Here is a 23,331-nt window from a genome sequence, read left to right as displayed (position 1 = left end):
TTGACCGTCTGAGGCTCAAAGAGTTCCTCCCTTGCTTCAACTTAACCTCGGCTTCATTTCATCTTCAGTGGCGTCCTCTTAGACCCAACTCGGCAGCCCTCAAATGGTGACGCTGTCTCCCCTTGGTCTGATGTTACCTGGCGTGTTCTAATTTACGTACAGGTGAAAATGTTGCTCCCCCGCCACCGAGGCCAAGCAAATCCCTAAGTAGCAATGAACCCCATCAAGAGAGAGGTCCATTGTGAGTGGTTCTTATCCATTACCTGATCCTTACCTAGCCTCTACCCCCTCACCTGACCTCCTCAACTCTTCACCTGACCTCTTCACCTTCACCTGACCTCTTCCTCTTCACCTGACCTCTTCCCCTTCACCTGACCTCTTCCACACTTCACCTAACCTCTTCTCCTTCACCTGACCACATCAACCCTTCACCAGACCTCTTCCTCTTCACCTGACCTCTTCCTCTTCACCTGACCACTTCCACACTTCACCTAACCTCTTCTCCTTCACCTGACCACATCAACCCTTCACCTGACCTCTTCCTCTTCACCTGACCTTTTCCACACTTCACCTAACCTCTTCTCCTTCATCTGACCACATCAACCCTTCACCTGACCTCTTCCTCTTCACCTGACCTTTTCCACACTTCACCTAACCTCTTCTCCTTCACCTGACCACATCAACCCTTCACCTAACCACTTCTATCCTTCACCTGACCCCCAACTCATCTCCCCGCCCCCTTCTCTCACCTAAATCCCAGGGGAGGAGAGAGAGAACCTGAGCCACATAATAAGAACATAAGAACATAAGAAAGTGGGATACTGCAGGAGGCCGACTGGCCCATACAGGGCAGATCCCTTTCACACCCATCCCAGCACTTCCATGTGCCTATCCAACTTCGTCTTGAAGCTCCCCAGCGTCCCCGATCCTACTATAGCACTCGGTAGCCTATTCCACATATCCACAACTCTATTACCAAACCAGTGCTTGCCCATATCCTTTCTGAATCGGAATTTATCTAATTTAAAGCCATTTGTTCTAGTTATTTCGTTATTACTGAGCTTCAGAACATCTTCCATTTTACCCTTGTTAACCTACTTACCTTACTTGTACACCTCTATCATATCTCCTAACTCCACGCCTCTAATGAATGTAAGTCAAGCTTTTCTGCCCTTTCTTCATATGGAAGGATTCTAATATTATGATCATTTTTGTCATTCCTTCTTGTACTCTCTCCAAAGAATCTACATGTCCATTCTATAGTCATGACACCAGAACTGGAACCGCATAATCCATGTGTGGCCTTTACCAATGCTAGGTAAAGTTTCAAGATAACGTCAGCAGTTCTGTTACTCACAGACCTAGATATGAACCCAAGAATCCTGTTTGCCTTGTTGCGAACGCTAATACATTGTTTTCTAGGTTTCAAGTCGTTGCTAACAAATACACCTAGATCTTTTTCACAAAGTGAGTTTTCTATTTCCGTGTTACCTAGTTTATACTTAACGTTTGTATTCGTCTTCCCTATCTGTAGTACCTTGCATTTATCAGTATCAAAATTCATTTGCCAGTCTACTGACCACTCATGTAAGGTATCTAGATCTCTTTGAAGGTGTTCAAAGTCACTGTCTGAATTTATCACTCTCCCCATTTTGGTATCATCTGCAAATTTACTAATCCTACTAGTTATGCCTAAATCAAGATCATTAATGAATATACAAAATACAGAGGGCCTAATACAGATCCCTGGGGAACTCCTGGGCTTTTGACCGCAATCTCTGCCCTGACTTTAATCCATTTATGCTGACTCTTGTTTCCTACCAGTTAACCATGACCTAATCCATTTTACTGATCCACCTTATTCCATGTGCTTTACCTCCTTATCAATCTCTTATGGACTCCTATCGAATGCTTCTTACTGAAATCTAAATAAATTGTTATATCATATGACTTATCATTATCTACCGCCTATATATACTCTGAGAAAAGCTAAGTAAATTCTTAGAGACAAGAACGTCCCCTAAGTAAACCCAAGGAGAAGAATGAATTAAGTTGAATGCTCTAAGGTGACTTCTTGATTTTTTGTAGCAATAATTGACTTCTAGTAACTTGCCAAGTGATTGAGACGGAGACTAATGGGATGTAATTTGATGCTATTGATTTATCAATTTTGAAAAAATCGGACCATATTTGCAAGTTTCCAAGTTTCCTGCACTAGGCCCGATTCTAATGACTTATTAAATAAAACTGCTAATGGATTACTCAACTCATCTCTACATTCTTTTAATATTCTAGCATATACCTCGTCTGGACCAGGCGATTTATAAGGCTTCAGTTTGTTAATTACTTTAAGCACATCGTTACTAGTAATATTGATATTCATCAACATATTTTCTATACTGTCGTTATATACCTTATGAACTTCTGGAAACTGTGCTAGGTTTTCATTTGTGAACACGGAGCGAAAATGACTATTTAACGTACTACACATTTCTAACTCATCATCAGTCATTTCTCCTGTCGTAGTTTTAAGGGGACCTATTGTATCTCTAACCTTTGATTTATACAGTTGATAAAAGCTTTGGGGGTTATTTTTCGATTCGTTTCCGCTACCTTGATTTCATAATTCTCTTGCTTTCCTAATTTCTGTTTTTACCTGTCTTGTTATTAGGGTTCTTGGATAGTAAACTTCAAGTAAGTGATTTTCGCCTTTCTTAACTTTTCTATACTCCTTTCTTTTTCCCTAAAGATCTAAGAGTCTATTATTCATCCATTTTGGTTGGTTCCATATCGATCTGAATTTTCTTTTAGGGATGTGTTTATTTTGGGCATTATTGATTGTCGCAATAAATTGTTCATAAGTAGCTGCTAAATTAAATTCGGGGTTATCCCGTCCTAAGTTGACAGTTTCCAGAGGTGTGGGGGGGATTAATCTTTTGACCATAGGGTCATCCCTTAGGTCTCTCCTTAAGCTACCGTAATTAGCCTTCCTAAAATCTGGGATCAAGGCCGAATTTTCCTTCTTCCTGCCATCCCATATTATGTTAAAATATATGGCTTTATGATCACTGTTTCCTAGTTCGTCTCCAATCCCAACACCTTTTACTAGATTTTCATTATTACTGAGAACTAAATCGGATATTATTTCCTCTAGTGGGCGAGTTTATGAATTGATATAAAAAACTATCTTGTACTACTTCTAGAAAATCTTCAGATTCATTATCGCTAAGTTGATTTTTCCAATCTATGCCTGAAAAGTTGAAATCGCCTAGAATACATACATTGTTTCTATCAGATGCCTTCTTTATTTCCTCCCATAGCAATTTACCATCGTTCCTACTCAAATTAGGTGGTCTATATATAACACCAATGACTACGGATTCACTGCCCTCACCAATCTCTACCCAAATACTTTCATTGTCGCTATTTGTTTTAATGTTTGATTTATTGCCGCTTTTTAATGACACCCTGATATACACTGCTACACCGCCACCTCTCCTTCCTACCTTGTCAAATTTAAATAGGTTATATCCTGGAATATGAAATTCTGCTAAAAAATGCTTGCTGTTTGAATTTATCCATGTTTCCGTTATTGCAATTATATCTATGTTCTCTTTACTAACAATGGCCCTGAGCTGGTCCATCTTGTTACACAGGCTTCTACTATTAGTATAATAAACACTCAATATATTTCTTCCGTTTCTATTTGTTTTACATTTATTACTTTGATGTTTGTTATTATGACTAACTATATTTTCAGCATTATCTACTTCTGTTTCACTACTTCCCAGGACCTGCTTGTTTTTTGACTCCCATTTTCCCCGACCCCTCTCTACTGGCGAAACCCCCCCTTCTGAGTGACAATTTCACGCTCCAGGGATGCAGACAACGTCTTTACCCCCTCACGAGACAAGTGTACTCCGTCGCGACAGTACAGGTAGTCGTTGCCATAAAATCGTTGCCAGTCATCAATGAATGCCCAACCATTGTTTGCACAATGTTTTTCCAGTCGGCAATTAATAGCAATTGCCCTGGACAGCCATCCACGACCAACCCCTCTTCTAGGCAAGACACCACATACTATCGGGATCCCTCCCCTATCTCTAATCTTCCCCAGCGCCTCCCTATACCTCTTGAAAAGTTCCTCACTCCTAACCTTACCTATGTCGTTTCCTCCCACACTAAGGCACACTACTGGATTGGTACCCTCCCCTGAGAAAACCCTGTCTAACCTCCCAGCTACATGCCCTATCCCAGCCCCAGGAAAACACACCCTAGTCCTACGTTTCCTATCTCTCGCACAAAAAGCCCTATCTACAAACCTCACCTGGCTGTCCCCAACTACCACGACCTTACCTGTGGGCAGGGTTTGTACAACTGCCCTTTACTCTCCTTGATCCATACCGTCCTGCCTCTTCTCTTCCTCGCCTGCTTCCTGCAGCACCTGGTAAGGGTTACTACACTCCACACCCTGGTCAGCTTTCCTGAGCCTGACCCTAGTCCCGTTGGAGACAACCACTCTCCACGCCTGCTCCTCCTTCGCAGGTGTCCTGCTAGGCAGGACACCTACCTGAAGGAGTTCCGTCCTGAGGGCTTCAATTTCCCCCATTAGAGTGTCAACCTCACTCCTCAACTGCCCCAGCTGCCTTAACAGAGTGGCAAAGAGGTCGTCTTTCCCCACACTCCCCTCTTCTTCCCCCAAGACACAACGATCCAAGGCGGCCATTTTCCTTGGTCTCTAACGGGAGCACTTGCGGGCACGACCTTCTCCAAGCTGGGTCAGGTAGCAACTCAGCTGGGTCAGGTAGCAACTGGGTCAGACTGGGAAAGCATTGCAACTCAGAATTAAACAGCACAGGTACAATATTAGAACCGTATCTGAAACCAGTGCACTGTTCGTTCATAAAAGGAACAATAATCATCCCATTGATTGGGAAAACAGTTACGAAGTGTATAAATCATCGTGTGTCACAGAAAGATTTATGGTTGAATCAAGTTTGATTAGAGAAATTAATTCCATAAACCTTAATGTTGGTCAGTACAAAACTTATATGGTACACAAATTTATTTTTCAAATGTCCAAGGTTAAAAATACTTTGAAAACATTTGAGGTAGATGTAGGATAGATGATTAGTGGGTCTTATATATTTTTTACCTGACTTAACATGACTAGTTACCTCGCCCTTTCTTATAAGCTCCTCTTGTTTTTGCGGTGGTGGTGGTGTATGGATTAGTGTTTTGTAAGGTGTGTACATAAGCCTCTCTCAGTCCTTGTAATTAAGTTGCCTCTGAAGATGTCTTGAATAACGACGAAAGCTAAGGTGCCCCATTGTTTCCCTTTTTCCTGTGTGATTTTATCAAAATTTATCTTATCCACGTTTCCATTGTGGATCTAGATGAAATATATATATATATATATATATATATATATATATATATATATATATATATATATATATATATATATATATATATATATATATATAGATATATATAATTTTTTTTTGGGGGGGGGGGGACAGAAATCCAACATCTATCACAATTCGCCATCAGTTACACAAGCTGTATATATGACCCCTGTACCACTAAGGAAAAGATCGTGTTACCTGACTCACGCACGCACTTGTTGATAATGAGGATACGAGTCATTAATTTTTCCCCCAGTAGTGTTCATTCAGTGGTGTGTGTGTGTGTGTGTGTGTGTGTGTGTGTGTGTGTGTGTGTGTCCCTCTCATACGTTCACTTACCCGAGACAAAATAAAACACCCAGATTTACACGGTCGACAACTAACGTGTAGGAATATCAACCAAGAAGCAACATAAATACTGGTATAATTTGATCCCACCAACCACGGTCACCAGCAGTATAATTAATGGTGTTACAGGTATATAATTCCCCTTTCAACAATCTTGAACCTACCCTTCCATAATTTTTGTATAGTTATTATCTCTTGTTTGGACCTATCTTGAGTACGTGAATAAAGAGGTTTGTTAATAAAGCTTAGGAATACACGGAAGCAAATAATTTATTTACCTTAATTAGTTTCAAATGTAAAAAAATCTACCTGTATTATTATTATATAGTCTATCTTAGTCTTTATATGACCGGTAATAACAACATTGAATGTAATTAATCTAAAAAAAAAAAAATATTCATCATTTTGCTTCATTTCTTCTCACACTGAATCACTTAATTTTTTCTACTGTCAGAAATTATCACAAAATCTACGTTGTTTCCATACATAACAAATAAATCTCCCTGGAGCCTTTTATCACGCTGGGGGTCGAGGAGTGACTCAGCGGGTAAGCAACAAACATACAGTACGACTCCGCCTCAGGCATTATGGCCACATTTGACAAGGTTGGCTCTACACCCAGGAGGTCGCTACACCCAGGTTACGCCGCCCATTAATTCACACGACACACAGGATTACCGACACCCAGAAGGTAACTACAATGAAATACACTTAGATTAGACGAAATGCAGGTTCACTTAAGTTTAGATTACATTCCGGATTACACGAAAAAAACAGACTAGGTAACTCATTATGTCCACAGGTACCAGACTACAGCAAGATACACAGGGATCGATTACACACACACACACACACACACACACACACACACACGGACAAGGCTGCAGTCGTTTTTCTTGGAATTAGATGTTTGCCAAGGAATTGATTTCCTTCCTCACTAGTAGACGCTAAACCTGAAGTGTAATGTATAGTGCAGGGGTTCTCAACCAGGGGGGATTTCCCCCCAGGGGGGGATTTCAGGTTTTCAAGGGGGGGAATTGGGACCACAGATTAGCAAACTCAAATTGTTAGAATGTTGATCTTTTTATTGCCTTTGAGCTCCCTAGGGCGGCACAAAATTCAGTATGCATCGGTTACCTGCTGCAAGCAGCCTATCAAACCGTTCACCACAAGCTCCTGAACCGTAAGGATCAAAATAGATTACCCATAGACAGGGCTGCCACAAAGGAAAGATATAGGCGCCACCGAGTGGTCCGTCTGCAAGTACCCTTACGAAAGCTTACGCTTTGCTTAGAGTCCTAGACCTAGCCTCCTGTCACTAGTACCCCCACCCCCTACACCCTGTAGTGGACGTCTCCCCTACAAACTGCATAGCTGCATCCCACCTGCGACGCTTTCCTTAGCAACCAAACGAGCGGCGTCACCAGATGCGCCGCCGTATCCTAGCAACCGAGCCAAAGACCGGTTACTTCTCGGGTTTTCCCAACGTGACTCATAGGTGACTCACGTCTGCTAGGTATATAAGCTCTGTCTCTCCATTGAGATTGATTCCGGCCTCACTTCTACAACAAGCAACACCTCCTCCTCCGCCGCTGCCTGGCGGCCCCTCGCTTCTCCTTGCCTGCCTGGCGGTCCTCGCTCCCGCCAGCGAGCATGGCGACCCACCAGCTGTCCTCACCAACCAGCTCTCATTCTGCCCATCTTCCTGAACAAGCAACACCTCCTCCAGCAAGCTCCACGCTGTGAGCATTCATTCAACCAGGAGGCCAGCAACTGGCAACATCTTCTCGATGAAGCGACGCCGCTGCACCCCTGCTTGCAGTTCTGAGCAGTCTTCAATGATCCGCGCTACTGAGAGGTCACGCCGGGTTTTCTCTCCGTTAGCTCCTGTGTTTTTTGCCACTTTTTGTGACTATTTTGGTGGTTTCGCACTCACATTGGTGACTGTGCTTCTCTAGTTTTTGTGGTGTTAACATGGACCATAATCTCCATATTTGTGTATTTTACACATATTCTTTTTGTGCGTCACTGGCATTATTTACTTCTTAATGCCAGCCATGTTGCTGATTAAATAAAAAATAAAGACAAATATTTCACTTTTTTATCTGTGAAAATATCCATTTATAGTTTTGACTTTTTCTTGTTTTTATTTACAGAATTTGGAGCCCATCATGAGTGTCAAAAAAAGAGGGTACGATCATTCATATATTGAATATGGATTCACATCCATCATCATCAATGGAGAAGAAAGGCCTCAATGTGTTATTTGTAGTAAAGCTTTGACAAATGATTCTATGAAACCAACAAAGTTGAGGCGACATTTGCAGAATGTTCATCCTCAACACAAGGACAAGGACCAAAACTTTTTTGAACGTCATGGGAATGCTCTCAAAAAGATGAAGCTGGATTCAACAGGGGCATTCAAAGAAACAAACCAAAAGGTTACTGAAGCTTCTTATGTCGTAGCACTGGAGATAGCAAAGCAGAAAAAACCACATACAATTGGGGAAAATTTGATCAAACCTTGCTCTCTCAAGATGGTGGAAATTGTGTTGGGAAATTGATTGGAGAAAAAACTTGCAGCGGTTCCACTATCAAACAGTACTATCCAAAGGAGGATCAGCGATATGGCCATTGACATCAAGGATCAAGTTGTGCAGGAGATCAAGTCTTCAGCATTTGGCTTATTTTCAATTCAACTTGATGAATCGACTGATGTGGCATCGTGTTCCCAGTTGATGGTGTTAGCAAGGTATGTTCACTCAGGTTCATTTAAAGAGGAGTTTCTCTTTTGTTCTTCTCTTGAAACAACTACCAAGGCCTCGTATATTTTGGAAAAGGTTTCATCTTTCTTTGAATCAGAAAATCTTTTGTGGGATAATATCTGTAGGTGCTGTACAGATGGAGCACCAGCTATGTTGGGGACAAAATCAGGATTTCAAGTTTGTGTGAAAAAGCGAGCTCCAAAAGTGAAAGGCATTCATTATATGATCCATCGTCAGGCACTGGCCTCAAAAACACTTCCAGCTCCGCTAGGGAAGGTTTTGGATCAAACAATTCAAATTGTGAATTTTGTCAAAGGAGGAGCTCTCAACTCACGACTTTTCAAGCAGTTATGTACCGACATGGATGCAGCCCATTATTTGCTTCTTTTCCACACAAATGTTCGATGGCTGTCAAGAGGAAATGTAACTGAGCGAATATTTGAGCTTAGAGATGAGCTCAAATTATTTTTTGAAGTTCAGGGTAAGATGGAATTTTTTGCCTGGCTGGATGATGAGGAATGGCTCATGCGCCTTGCCTATTTGGTTGATATTTTTGAGCAGCTGGATAAACTGAATCTTCAGATGCAAGGAAGGAATACAAACATCATAAAATTCATGGATGCCTTGAAAGCTTTCATGAGCAAGCTGAAAAATTGGAAGAGAAAGGTTAATATAAAAAATGTTGCAATGTTTGAGAAAATGTCATCCGTTCTTGTTGTTGGTGGTGAAGACAAGGTGCTTCCACAATTTGCAAAAAATGAAATTTTACAGCATTTGATACACTGGAAAATGAATTCAGCCGATATTTTCCTGAACTCAGTGATGATGAGTTGCATTTAGTGCGAAATCCATTCAAATTGTCAGTTGAAAAAGTTCCTGATGATTGTCAAGATGAATTTCTGGAGCTGAAAACTGATTCGGGAGCAAGAGGTATGTTCGATGAGAAATCAATCACAGAATTTTGGCCCTTGATGTGCGATTCCTACCCAAAAGTGGCAGAAAGAGCTATCCGTGCATTGCTTCCGTTTGTGTCGACATATCTTTGTGAGTCAGGCTTTTCAACTCTGTTGCAAATTAAAACGAAGCAACGTAGTAGATTAGAGGTAGAAAATGACCTGCGTTGTGCCCTTTCAAGCACTCCTCCGCATATCCCAGAATTGGCGAAGAAAAAACAATCACAGGTTTCTCATTGACTGTAATCTTCATCTGAATAAGATTAATTACAAATTTACAATATCCTGGTATTCTATTGAACTTTTTGTTTATTGCATTATGCTTCAGTTTGGTCTGTTAAGTAATTCATTATAAATATAAAAAAACTATTTTACTTCTATTCAAGTTTTATAAATCCATCAACATTTTCAATTGGCATTTAATTTGTAAAACTCCACTATAAAAATAATCCATGTAAAATTGTAAATGTATTTGTACTAATATGGAAAAAAATAAAGGATTTTCAGTATTATATGCATATTATTTGGAATGCACTCTTTGAGGCAGACAATCTTGGAAAGGAGGGGGGAATGACATTCTGACATATGGTGAAAGGGGTGCATGGGGCAAACAAGGTTGAGAACCACTGGTATAGTGAATGACGATTTTATATTTAATATCTGATGAATGCGAAGAACAGATTACAAAAAAAAAAAAATAAATGATTAAATTTACAAAAATTTTTAATGGACTTGATTTTGTTTAGTTTGGTCTTCAAAATCCGAAATAGAAGAAAAGGCGATCCATTGAATCTTTAAAAAAAAAACAGAAAAATGAACTAAAAGAAATTGGTAAAAAAGGCAAAAAAGAAGGATGAAATATAAAAAGTAGAAAAGGAATAAGAGGAAACTTGATAAACAACAAACCAGCTGTTAAAATGCGATAGCGTCACCGATAATTCTACGGACGTTATTCTCCGCGTTTTATTAGGTCTTGACGAGTGCTCAACTACCATTACTACCACCTCCACCACCACTATTACCACCACAAACATCGCAATTACCACTAACACCACCAACACCACTATTACCACCACCATTACCGCCACCAACACCACCACTATTACCACCACCACCACCACCAACACCACCATTATCACAACCACTATCACCACTATCATTACTACCACTACCTGCACCACTATGACCACCATCACTTCCCCCACCATTACCACCACCTTGCTACTTAACACATGCTGGGGACATAGTTAATGGCCCCTGCCTGACAATGAGGGAAACTTAGTCACCACACAATAGATGGAGGAATATTGTGTGTGTGTGTGTGTGTGTGTGTGTGTGGTCAATACTCTTTCCTCTGTACACGGGTCAATCTGGGTAGCTTCTATTGCGTTCTGATATAAAGTGACGTCAGTGAGTTATAATGAAAAGTGACATAAGGAAGCTCCGATGAAGAGAGAGACACTGGAGAAATGAAGAAAATTGCAGTTAGCTCAGAAAAGTGACGGAAGATGATAGAAAGTAATGGGAACAATGAAAAAAGTAACGAGATATATTAAAAAAGTAATGTGGGAAATGGAAAAAATAATAATACCTAGGAAAAAAGTACAGGTAGACATGATGAGTAAAAGTACCCAAGAAAAGTGGCATCAACTCATCACAGACATAAATAACAAGACATTTAATAACTCAAGAGACATACACGTGTTATTAGAGTCACGTGTTAGAGGAGGTAATGAAGAACTCGAAGAATTCATTTACGTAAAGGTAATACACTCAAAGGGTTTAATTTTTCCTACCATTAGCGTGAAGAACGTATCATGGCTTGGGTACAACAGGGTGCCAGGAGCGTGAAGCGTTAATGAATCCTCTTGGTACATATTGCCTCACGCTTATTAATACGGTGTTATGATGAAAATATTCCTCGTTAATGAAAAAAATAATCATGTACCTAAAGGGTTGGTTTAAGATGTAAGAAATAACGTCAAGAAATAACACCGAGATTTTACCTTAACTAAAGACATTTAGCTAAGAACATATTAAAAGACAAAGTTAATGCTACAGATTTTTTCTAAGGTCATCAATGTGGTGGGATGCAATCCTAGACAAGGTTCTTGAAACTCCAGGGCACGAGCAGTAGATATATTCAATAAGTAGTACAAGACTTGGCAGGATAACCAACAGGTACAGAAAAACAGGGACAAGCAAAAAGGACTCCGTGCCGTAGGCAGGCCGAAGCCGATCTGAGGGACGTTAGCTAGCTAGGCAAGGAGAGTTGCTAGATATTACTAGGACAATAAATAAGGTCTTCTAGTTACTCGACTAGTGCGGTACAGACATAGTACATCGGTACATGGTAAGTGAACATAGGCATTAGACATAAGCATAGATATCAGACATGCTATAATAATATGTAGTAATACAGACATGTGAATAAATGGTACAATGAATGGTAACAGAGTCCTGCCGTCAGGCGTGTTCACATATCTTGGTATTTACATATCTATACACCTCCCTCCCCCTTTACGCTCGTAGTGCAATCTCGAGCGGCTACGGACTCTTTTTCCATGAGTCGGGGGGAGCGGCGAGGGACAATGGGAGGATCAACTGACGACCTTCGTTCCTGGTCTGGGCAAGGGGGCACAGGGGACGGGGAGGAAGGTTCGTCACTAGAGGATGGCACTGGGCGGAGATGGCGTCTGTTTCGCCACCACACACGACCACTGGGGAGGCGGACTTGGTACGAACGGGACTCGCCACGGCCCATGACGACCCCGACCTTGTCCCAGCGGTGTGACGTCGGGTCCTGGATTCGTACTTGCTGGCCGACGGTCAACCTGGGAAGGGGGCGGGCGTGGGCGTCATAGTGGCTTGTCACTTGGGCCATCCGGGCAGCCTCACGGCGGTCACACTCGTCCGCCTTGATCTGCCATTCATCTGAGAAGGACTGGGGGTGGGCAGGCACACAAGTACGAAGGGGGCGGCCATACAACACCTGGGCAGGAGAGCGTCCGGCAGGGGTAGGGGTGTTACGGAGTTCTAGTAGGCCCCTGTCGAACTCCTCGCAGTCCAGGTTCCCCGTCGGTGCTGTCTTGAGGATGAGGTATTTTACGGACTTTACCGCTGCCTCGGCGTGGCCATTCGCCTGCGGGTAATGAGGGGAGGTGACGATGTGGTGGACGCCCCAGCGTTCGGCGAAGCTCTTGAACTCGTGGCTATTGAACGGGGGCCCACCGTCGGTTCGGAGGCGGAGAGGCACTCCGACTTCCCGGAAGAAGCAACAAAACATCCGGATGACCCTGGAAGAGGCGGTGTCCCGACCACAGGGAACTACCACGGGCCATCCAGAGAGCCTGTCGGCGACCACCAGGAAAGACTTTCCGGCCACATGAAAGAAGTCGGCGGACACAGACTCAAAGGGCCGCTTCGGGAGGTCATTGCACAGGTACGGCTCTTGTTGCTGGCTGGGCTGGAGTTGCTGGCAAGGCTCACAGGCCTCAACCGTGCTCTTAATATCGGCGTCAATACCAGGCCAGAAGACGGTCTGACGGGCTCTGCGCCTGGTGGCTTCAACGCCGCGGTGGCTGTCATGGAGGCGGGATAAGGTGCGCCGGCGGAGGGCAGCGGGAACGACGATCCTGGGGCCGTACAACACCAGCTCTCCGTCCGCATAGAGGCTATCCCTTAGCTTCCAGAAGGGGAGGGCGGAGGCGTGAATGTCGTAGCGGTTGGTGGGGAATCCAGCGGAGACGTAGTCGAGGAGTTGGACGTATGCCGGGTCTTGAGCGGCAGCGATGCGAAGCTCCTGGAGAGTCCTATCGTCTTCGATGGAGGGCGTCGTCGTCGTCTTGTCAGCAAGAGAAGTGGCTGTGTGTGTCACTAAAGACCGAACGTGAGCCGCGGCCGTGGTACAGTCGACTTCATCTTCAGGTGTGGGGCGACTAACAGGGGCTCGGGAGAGGGCGTCTGGTATGCACAGAAGCTTCCCGGCGCGCCACACAGCTGTAAAGACGTAAGGGGCGGTCTTCTCTTTGAGACGTTGGAGGCGAGGATTTTCGATGGCGTCCAACGTGTAGTGATTGAGGATGGGTATGAGCGGGCGATGGTCCGTCATGAGGGTGAAATGCCCAAGGCCGAACAGGTAAAGGCGGCACTTGGCCATAGCCCAGGCGACTGCCAGCATCTCTAGTTCGATGGTGGCGTATCTGGTCTCCGTGTCGGTCAGAAACCTGGAGCCACACTGAACTAAGCGCAGTCTACCCTGGCCGTGGTCTTGAAGGAGGGCATATCCGAGGCCGTATAGACAGGAGGCGTCGGTCTGGAGGACCACTGGTAAGGACGGGTCGAAGGGTGCCAAGACTGGTGGTGACAGCAACGCCTTCTTAACATTCCTGAACGCTAGGTCGTGGTCAGGAGTCCAGAGGAAAGAGCGCTTGGGGCTCATGAGGGGGCGTAGAGGTTGGGCTGATGTGGCGATTTTAGGGGAGAAGTCGGCCAGCTGATTTACCAGGCCCATAAACGAGCGAAGGTCGGTCAGGTTCGCTGGAGTAGGGAAGTCCCTGATGGCCTTGACCTTCTCCTCATCAGCTGAGATCCCCTCTGGCGAGATGTTGTAGCCGCAGTAGTTAACTTGGGAGGCGGCGACCACAAATTTATCTTTGTTCAGGGTGATACCATGGGCACGACATCTTGTGAGCATCAGATGAACTCGGTTCAAGTGGGCCGGGAGATCATCGTCGAAGAGCAGGATGTCATCTACGACCTTCACGCAGTTGGTGACACCCTGCAGAGCCATATCCCCACGGAGGCAGTACGCATCCCCCGTTGCTGCGAAGCCCATGGGTCCGCGGCAGTGTTGGAAGCGGCCGTGGGGCGTGATGAATGTAGTGAGGTGGCGATCTTCTTCCGCCAGGTCGACTTGCCAGTACCCATGTAGTGCATCCGCCGTGGTAAAGAACTTTGCAGACGGGGTGACGCTGCGGACTGCTTGGATGGGCGTAGGCGATGGATGGGCGGGACGGGAGACCTGCGAGTTGAGATGGGTGAGGTCCACTGTGATGCGAACACCTACAGGCTTGGGTGCCAAGACCATAGGGTGGCACCACTCGGAGGGCTCCTCACCGGCGTGTCTGATGATCCCCTGCTGCACCAGAGAATCGAGCTCCGCCTTCACCTTGTCCCGTAGGGCAAAGGGGATAGGCCTGGGTGTGTGGATGGCGAAAGGCGTCGCGCCAGGCTTGAGGTGGATTCTCATCGGGGGGCCTGTCATCTTCTTGAGCGGCGTCTTCTGGAGGTCGGACTTGGAGACAAGGACGTCGCTGAACTGACGAAGAAAGAACTCCCGGGCGGCAGCAGGTGTGGTCATGGCTGAAACAGGTATCTCTGCACACCTGTTGAGGTGTGTCACGGCGAGGATGGGCTTTGGGAACTCGGATGAGACGATGGCCAAGTCCTGACAATGGCCACATGACAAGAGAGGGGTTTGGATGCCCTCATGGACGTGGACTGTGGCAAGGCAAGACTTGGGACCGAGCTGTAGTGTTGCCTTGAAGCAACCCAAAGGTGGAGACATCGGGGACCCGTCCGCTGTGAGCACGTCGTTCATGGCTGTGGGTGACAGGCTACTCCTGGGAATGTTGAGGGCGTCCAGGTGTGTTGGTCCAATCACCGTGATGTCCGCGCCCGTGTCAGGTATCATCAGGAGGTTGGAAGAGTTGGTACCGTAGGACAGACGAACATTGACGGGCTTGGGGGACCTGTCACTCGAGGCATCATCCACGCGTCGGCATCCTTTGTTGTTCTTGGGAGACGGTGGTGTGGACGTTCTGTCGGGCTGTGAAGAGACGTTTTGACCTGGAGATGGAGGCTTCTTGGTGAACCTGCAACACTTGGCGAAGTGTCCTTGCTTGTTGCAAGCGTTGCATGAGACCTTGTTGGCAGGACATCGAGTTGTGCGGGGCCAATGGCCTTGAAACCCGCAGTTTCGACATTTACTATCAGCCGCAGGCGCACTTTCCTGGACCATGCTGGCGCTGACAGTTTCTGCAGGATTCGGGAGAAAAAACTGGTGACTGTGACGGGGGCCGTGGAGAGGACGCCGTCTGCATCTGGCGTTGATTCCTCTTGTAGGTGGAAACGGCGTGAACTTGAGATGGCGATGAGTGTATAGCTGAGGCAGCCTCTCTTGTGGCCTCATACGACCTGCAACAGGTGACGAAGTCGGTGAGGGAAGAGGCGGCGTCGAGGGTGAGGAGTTTCTGAAGCAGGTCCTCGTCACGTACACCCATCAGCAAGATCATCTTGAGCTGGATCTCAGCACAGGTTACAGGATCGCCTGTACATAGGTCCACCTCGGCTGCTAGGTCCTTAAGTCGTGCGTAGAAGTCTGAGAATGATTCCCCAGAAGCTTGTTTGCAGGATAGCAGTTCCCTACGACGCAAAGCTTCATTGCGGAGGCCACGGAAATGACTCTGCAAGGCGTTTAAAACCTCTGTCACTGACATGGGGGAATCAGGGGGAATGGCTAGCGTGTGCTCTAGGAGGCGTTGAACATCGAGGGAAATGCACGATCTTAATTGGATGAGTTGTTTATGAGGGGGCATTCGGTTGAGGTCAGACATAACAGCAAAGTCTTCGAAACGACGTCGCCATTGACGGTATACTTGATATATTGCATCAGATTGAAGAGGTGGGGGGCTGGGAACTGAAGACTTGCTGTGCAGGGGTGTACTCGAGACGGCAGGTAATGGAGGAGGTACGGAGAGGTCGACGAGAATTGAGACTGGAGCAGGTGGTTGAGAAGGCACTGAGGTATACCCAAGGGGGATAGGTGACGTGTGAGGAGGCGTTGTCTGAAGGATAGATGAAGAGGCTGAAGCTGGCGAATTGGTTGTGGCAGCTGGTGAAGTTGTCCTCGTTGCCAGCAATTCCAATAGTTCCAGGAATTTGCGGTTATCAGCTTGGTGTTGTTGTTGAAGTTGAAGACGGTAAGCTGATTCCTCTGACTGTCTTGACAATTCCTCTTGACGTCGTTTTTCCTCCTCTAATTGGCGTCTTTGGGCTTCCTTCTCTTGGGAAACTTGTAGGAAGTGAATTAACTGACATATATCCTGGCTCCCATCCTTTGAATTTGGCGCGCCCGGCGTGTGAGGCGTGAGGGGGGGTGGGAGGGTCTGTGAGGCTTCGTCTTCCTCATGATCCTCATATAAATTTCCCAGCAAATCGTCGTGGTCAGACATCTCGTGTTTGGTATGGTTGCGATGGGAAAGACAAGGAGAATAAGGTGAAGTGCTATGTTTTCGTCAATGTACTTGCCTGAGTGCAGGAACTGGCGGGCAAGTAAAAGAGTATTGACTGTAATATTTGTGAAGTGAGAGGAGGCGGCTGGCGGCGGTGTATTCCTCCGCGCGCCTGGGCGAGATGTCGGTGATGACTCAGTCGAAGGGGGGGGGGGGGCAGTGGCTTGCGGGCCGGCGCAGACGGAGGATGTATGCCTAAGGTGCTCTCTTGAAAACTGGGCTAAAAGGGTTTCTGCTACCTGTAGGGCCCCAGAAACATAGCAAACAGACATGAAAGGCACTGCACTTCACTTAGGGCACTTCACAAGGTCACAAAGCACTTTAAATCCAGGGGCACTGTGGAGTATATCTTCTGGGCAGGAAACAGAGGAGGAGCGGGAAACAGACGAGGCCGGCTCTTGAGACTTGTCAACTGTCGTGTTGGAGCTACTCAAACTGCGCCATGTGGTGGGATGCAATCCTAGACAAGGTTCTTGAAACTCCAGGGCACGAGCAGTAGATAAATTCAATAAGTAGTACAAGACTTGGCAGGATAACCAACAGGTACAGAAAAACAGGGACAAGCAAAAAGGACCCCGTGCCGTAGGCAGGCCGAAGCCGATCTGAGGGAAGTTAGCTAGCTAGGCAAGGAGAGTTGCTAGACATTACTAGGACAATAAATAAGGTCTTCTAGTTACTCGACTAGCGCGGTACAGACATAGTACATCGGTACATGGTAAGTGAACATAGGCATTAGACATAAGCATAGATATCAGACATGCTATAATAATATGTAGTAATACAGACATGTGAATAAATGGTACGATGAATGGTAACAGAGTCCTGCCGTCAGGCGTGTTCACATATCTTGGTATTTACATATCTATACAATCAACTTTCCTGGTGTTAAGTAAATGTATCTACTTAAGGTCCAGTGTTAATGTAAACTTAGTGTTATTTATGAATGTTAGTTAGTTAGCTTATTTCATTGAGTTATGAAAAATATTAAACATCCAGTTATGAGAAATACACGTCGGGGAAACCACTAATAATGTGATCCCATCAGACCTGAATACTGCTACTATATTTTGGTTAAGTTCTCCACGAGACATCTATGATTATCAGTTACATGAGTTGTACAAGGACACACGAGGGGGGAGGGGGAAACACGGAGGGGAGGGGGACACACGAGGGGAGGGGGACACACGAGGAGACGAGGGACACACACACGGGGCTACACGATGGGAACACACGAGGAGGGGCACACAAGAGGGGGACACGAGGGGAGAGTGACACACGAGGGGAGGGTGACACACAAGGGGAAACACGAGGGGAGGGTGACACACGAGGGGTAGGGGTGACACGGGGGAGGGTGACACACGAGGGGGAAACACGCGGGGGAGGGTGACACACGAGGGGGAAGGTGACATACGAGGGGGGAGGGTGACACACGAGGGGGGGGGTGACACCCGAGAGGGAGGGTGACACACGAGGGGGGAGGGTGACACACAAGAGGGACACAACACAGCCTTAGGCACCGAAGCTTCTACAGACTCCAATAACAGCAACATCGGGTTGAGGGTGTTCGAGTCCTGTCATAAAAGAGACGTGGAAACAACTGTCCATATTAATAAAGAAGTTGTATTGAAGGAAGAGAGGACAAGTAGGTTAGGTTAGGTTAGGTTAGAGGCAGTGCGGATACAGTACACGGTAAGAGAAAGCGAGCTGATACAAACAACAAACACGCCAAAAGAAAAATTACAGGATATTTACTTGCTGGGTCAAATTCTCGCCGATATCTACTACCTCATAACTCATAACCCCCTACATATTCTACGACCTCATACCCCCAACATATTCTACGACCACATATCCTCCTACAACTACACACTTGTCTCTTGTACATCCATTTTGTCACCCATCCATCCATTTACACGACTCCATAAAAGCAGATTGACAGAAAATCGTTTTCACGTGCGACGCTTCTTGTTCCCGGCCTGATGGTATGGCCTATGGGAGGGCCCGGCGGAGACGTGGGCGTTAGGGAAGAGTTCTTGAAACACCCAAATTGGGGAACGTTCATCAATGCTCGTCTGATGTCATTGTTTACAAATTGAGTGGAAGATCGGACGGACAGTGACTTCTATATGACAACCTGTCGAGGGAAGACGCGATATCAAGGATTCATTTTCTGTGTAATTCCTTTTCATTTCTTCGATTTTTTGTCTGAAAAACGTCATTTAATCTTTCGCTTATTGTGCCATGATGCCAAAACCATTATAATGTAACACTTTTTCACACACATACAACAGATGCAATTTTCCTTTTCTACCATTGTAAACAAGATCCATTCATTCACTGCCTTGAGACACGTGTTTTATATGCCTCCAGCCATACATACAAACATAATATACTCTTTCAGACGCTCCACTGACGACCAAGGTAAAGTGAGCCTTGCAGCAGGTTCAGTTGATCACACAGATGGGATCCTGAACTTCGAGCCCTTCCCTTTCATTCACCTTTTGTGACAGACTGACACGGATGATCTATGGTTTATGGCTGAGAATAAATACAATGATTAACCACAAAAGAATAACCAGATAAAAGCCAAAGTGACGATAGAAGCATTAGGGTACGGATCCCGGTGGCTATTTCCTTGATGTTTCCTAGGACTAAGAGGAGACACTGCTGACGCTCCCGGGTCGTGTGTGTGTGTGTATGTCTCTTGTGATGGAAATGGGATTCTTAGATATGCTAATTCCAAAGGCTTGTGTAGGATGGTGTGGGAACATTAGCGTTGTTGAGAGATGCACATCACAAGACGTCAAGTTATTATTTCGCTTTTCCTCGTCATATACCCGGCAGGTAAACTACTCATTAGTCCACCCAGGTACAGGTCACCCACCCACATCGGGGACGAGGGGGGGGAAGGAGTTGCAAAGAATGGAGAAAAAAACAAAAACAAATCAAGAGTGAGAAACGATATATATTTTGTGTTGTCAAAGTAAGGGAAACAATTGAGACCCTGCAATTGTGTGTAAATGATGCAGAAAGTTAGATGAGCAACCTGGGACTTGGTCACAATTTTCGTGATGCCATATAGCAGCAGGGTCTACCATTAGACAACACATTATGCTTCCAATATCTTCCCAGGCGGTAGTACCTCCCTGTTTGATAACTACCTACTACCTTCTTTAACTATACCTGCTGTCTGTAGCCTTCACATTGAGACACATTCAACAGTTATTATTTCTCCTTTTCTTTCATACCTGTTGAGGAAATTTACCTATACACACACTATTGAGACTTTAACTACATCAGCATTATCTATGCAGAACCTTAAGTAAATTTCTATTATAATGTCATTGTAATAACATTCTTTGTGATGCTTATACAATAAAACCTACTAAGTCTCCTGTATATTTTCCTCTTATTCATATCCATTAGTGTAATTTATTCCTGAAAATTTTGTTAACGTAATTTTTCAGGTATTGTTATTGTAATCGACGTTCTCTATCTGATGACGTGAGTTGCCATACTGTACCTATGGCAGCACCGGGATGTGTGTGTGTGTTTACTTAAATTTACATACACACATACACTCACATACATCAAACCCTACAAAAAATCTGCATACATCAAACGGTGAAAATTTACACATAAAGTACTCTGTTAAAGGTCTATCTTTGAGGCAATGTAAACCCCACGGCTGACGTCATCAATACCTCATTTACGATTCCATCAGATCTCTTGTGTGTTATTACTAATTTTTGACCTCTTTTATAATAATGTCATACAAATATTACTGTTGGTTAGGTTAGGTTAAATTAGCGGTGGGTTATGTTACTGTAATGGAAGAGAAGGTTAGATGTTAGAGATAATAGATAGGTCAGCCGAGGTTAAGTTAGGTAACTTTAGGAGAAGAGTAGAACTGGTTAGAGGTTAGTTAAGTAAGGTCTAACTTAAGTAAAGTCTGGCTTCAGTAAGACGTAGTTTAAGGAGATCAGGACGTAGCCTGAAACAGAGGTTGTACGAGTATAGAGGCAAAGAATTGGGATAATCTGCCAAGATCTGGATAAAGGGATAAGTCGAGCAATAGAAGCGGCCCACATACCAACGGCAAAGCAGACGACCAATCATCAAGAAGGATTCCTCTGTCTTTCAAAGGTAGCGGGAAGGATAATGGTGAGGTCAATGCGGGAGGCGGCCAGGAAGACGAACCTAACATTTAAACCTGTGTTCCTCTTGCTGTTCATATGCTGTGTGAACAAGGCCAAGGACCTAAGTATTACATAATAACTCCAGTAATGAGCACAACACAACCCCCACTCTTACTGGTCTTAAGTAAAGTAAAAGATAAATATTTCTTTATATCGAGGAAGACAGAGATATTATCCATCCTTAACCTTAAGACAATATTGCTGGCAACCCCGCCTTAAGACAATAGGTAAACACTGGACACCCAAACTACCCAATTAGTGACGTCTAGTTATGTGCGTCAGAGTTACATAAGTCGAGCTGTAACTCAACCAAGTTATTACTTCGCGCTAACGAGTACCATCACTCAGAGTGTCGCTGCCTGACCTTTGATCACTATCTTCCTCTTCGATACCTAAAGCTTAAGTCATCAGGGTAGTAAGGGGAGGCCACGTGAGGTCTTGTTGATATTCGGACTCCGTACATGACTTAAACTAGAATACTAGACCTGACTTCATATACAGACAGACAGATAGATGTTGTGGGAGTACAGACAAACGGATAGGACAAAAATAAGCAGAGATAGACAGATAAATTAAACCAAACTGCATCACTATAAGGGGCTGTTAGGATAACAAATCACTCCGTAATTATCTGGAATACTGGTATTCTGAGTTAAAATTGTTTGTAAAAATAAATCTACTGCCATTAGAGAAGCTCTAATGCGGCTCAGGTGAGGTCTATCAGCTTGCCTGTCACCTGATGCTACAGATTAATTAGAAAGAAAAATAATGATAAGAGAACGAAAAATCTCGTATATAGAGTATGTACTGTATATGTGGATAACATTCATACGTGTACAAAACTTATGTAAATACCGAGAATGAATATTTAGTAGCTTGTCATTACTTCTCTTAACCCATCTCTACAGAAGTTATAACTCCCTGACAACAATAAATTAGTTCATTAATAAAATCACTTTAACACAGTCCCTTGAACCCCATGACTTATATCTGTAGAGTACGATGCTTTGACCTTTTGAAGAGGATGACCTACCTGTTCCCTGGAGCAAGATGACACTAATCAGGGGGTAAAGTCACATCATTGTCTCGTGGGACACGTTTCCACCCTACGTGAATCCATCTGTATAAGAGTTGTAAACACAGTAACTGCCAGCATTATGACCAATTGGATTTTGTCGGTACGCGGAAAGGAGAAGGCTACGTCTACCTTTATTGTCACCTTGTTCTATATTTTTCTGTAAACTTGATACGTCTTTACTTTCATCCGACTTTTCGCCCTCAGCTCACATGGTGGCGGTAATGGAAGTAATGATCGCATTAAGCAAGCCACAAGTGGGTGACTCAGATGAACGATGGCCGACCCACAGCAGTACGGTGCACCAGCGTCCAAGGTCAGAGAGAGGGAGGTGACAATGCCCCCCTCCCCCCCCACACACATTATGTGATAACAAAAAAATCCACCAAGGAGGCATCCTGACCAGTCAAGGATACCACTCACCCTTCATGCTAGCAACTAAGTTCTGCAGTCACTACCACTACTGACCTATAATCTAAGACATCAGGCTACCGAGGAACTAGCTGCTATTATCACTAGTATGGACACTGAACCTATAATATTTGGGAGGTCAGTTTAGCCAGCAAATATTCGGTACAGTCTGTGGTCGAGGTATTGACCGAAGGTTCAAGACACTGGGTTAGGTAGCGACTAAATAAGTGCCACCAAAGGATACCGACCGATTCATCAGGCTTACGCGAGTCTCTTGGTAACGTTGGGTAGTTATTTCACAGGATGGTGAAAATAATATACTGATTGTTCTGTGTGGTGTGGTTGTGTGGTTGTGGTGGTGGTGTGGTAATGGTGGTCGTAGTGGTGGTGGTGGTGTGGTAGTGGTGTTGTGTGGTAATGGTGGTCGTAGTGGTAGTTATATGGTGGTAGTGATGATGGTGTGATTGTGGTGGTGATACGGTGGCAATGATCGTGCTCCACTCCATTGTGTACCATACGTCAATACACCTTCATATATATGTGTGTGTGTGTGTGTGTGTGTGTGTGTGTGTGTGTGCAATTAACAAACAGACACGTGAACCCACTGTCAAATAGAATAAACATCTATTTCCGGGTTAAGACCAAAAGGAGGAGTAACCACCATAAACCTGGATCACGTCACAGCGCAACTCGGCAGCCATTGATGTGGGGAGGGAGGGGGGGGGGTCACAGCTTCCATGGTAAACACTTTAAATATTATGAGTGATGATATGGTAAACAACATGGCACGATAATGTCTGTCTGTCTGTCTTTCATACTGTCACCCACAATGGAGAGGCCTACCAAGTGCACTCTATTTTCTCTCACCACCGCTGTC

The 23,331-nt window shown here is 44.9% G+C and overlaps 2 protein-coding genes across 2 annotated transcripts; both read left to right on the top strand.

The window, feature by feature from the left end:
- The first annotated feature begins 6,343 nt into the window (after positions 1 to 6,343).
- On the top strand, positions 6,344 to 8,320 carry LOC121860679 (zinc finger BED domain-containing protein 5-like). The gene is made up of 2 exons (XM_042357957.1): positions 6,344 to 6,361; positions 7,913 to 8,320. The coding sequence occupies exons 1-2, from the start codon at positions 6,344 to 6,346 to the stop codon at positions 8,318 to 8,320; spliced, it is 426 nt and encodes a 141-aa protein (XP_042213891.1).
- Positions 8,321 to 8,383: 63 nt separating this feature from the next.
- LOC121860678 (zinc finger BED domain-containing protein 5-like) lies at positions 8,384 to 22,359 on the top strand (the record flags this gene model as incomplete). Its single annotated transcript, XM_042357956.1, has 3 exons — positions 8,384 to 9,161; positions 9,293 to 9,451; positions 22,251 to 22,359. Coding segments are annotated over exons 1-3 (1,046 nt in total), but the record flags the coding sequence as incomplete, so codon positions are not given.
- Positions 22,360 to 23,331: the final 972 nt, after the last annotated feature.

Source organism: Homarus americanus, unplaced genomic scaffold, assembly GCF_018991925.1.
Source record: "Homarus americanus isolate GMGI-L3 unplaced genomic scaffold, GMGI_Hamer_2.0 scaffold54264, whole genome shotgun sequence".
NCBI classification, from domain to species: Eukaryota; Metazoa; Arthropoda; class Malacostraca; order Decapoda; family Nephropidae; genus Homarus; species Homarus americanus.
Note: the sequence above shows the minus strand (reverse complement) of the source record. Positions and strands in the feature narration are given on the sequence as shown.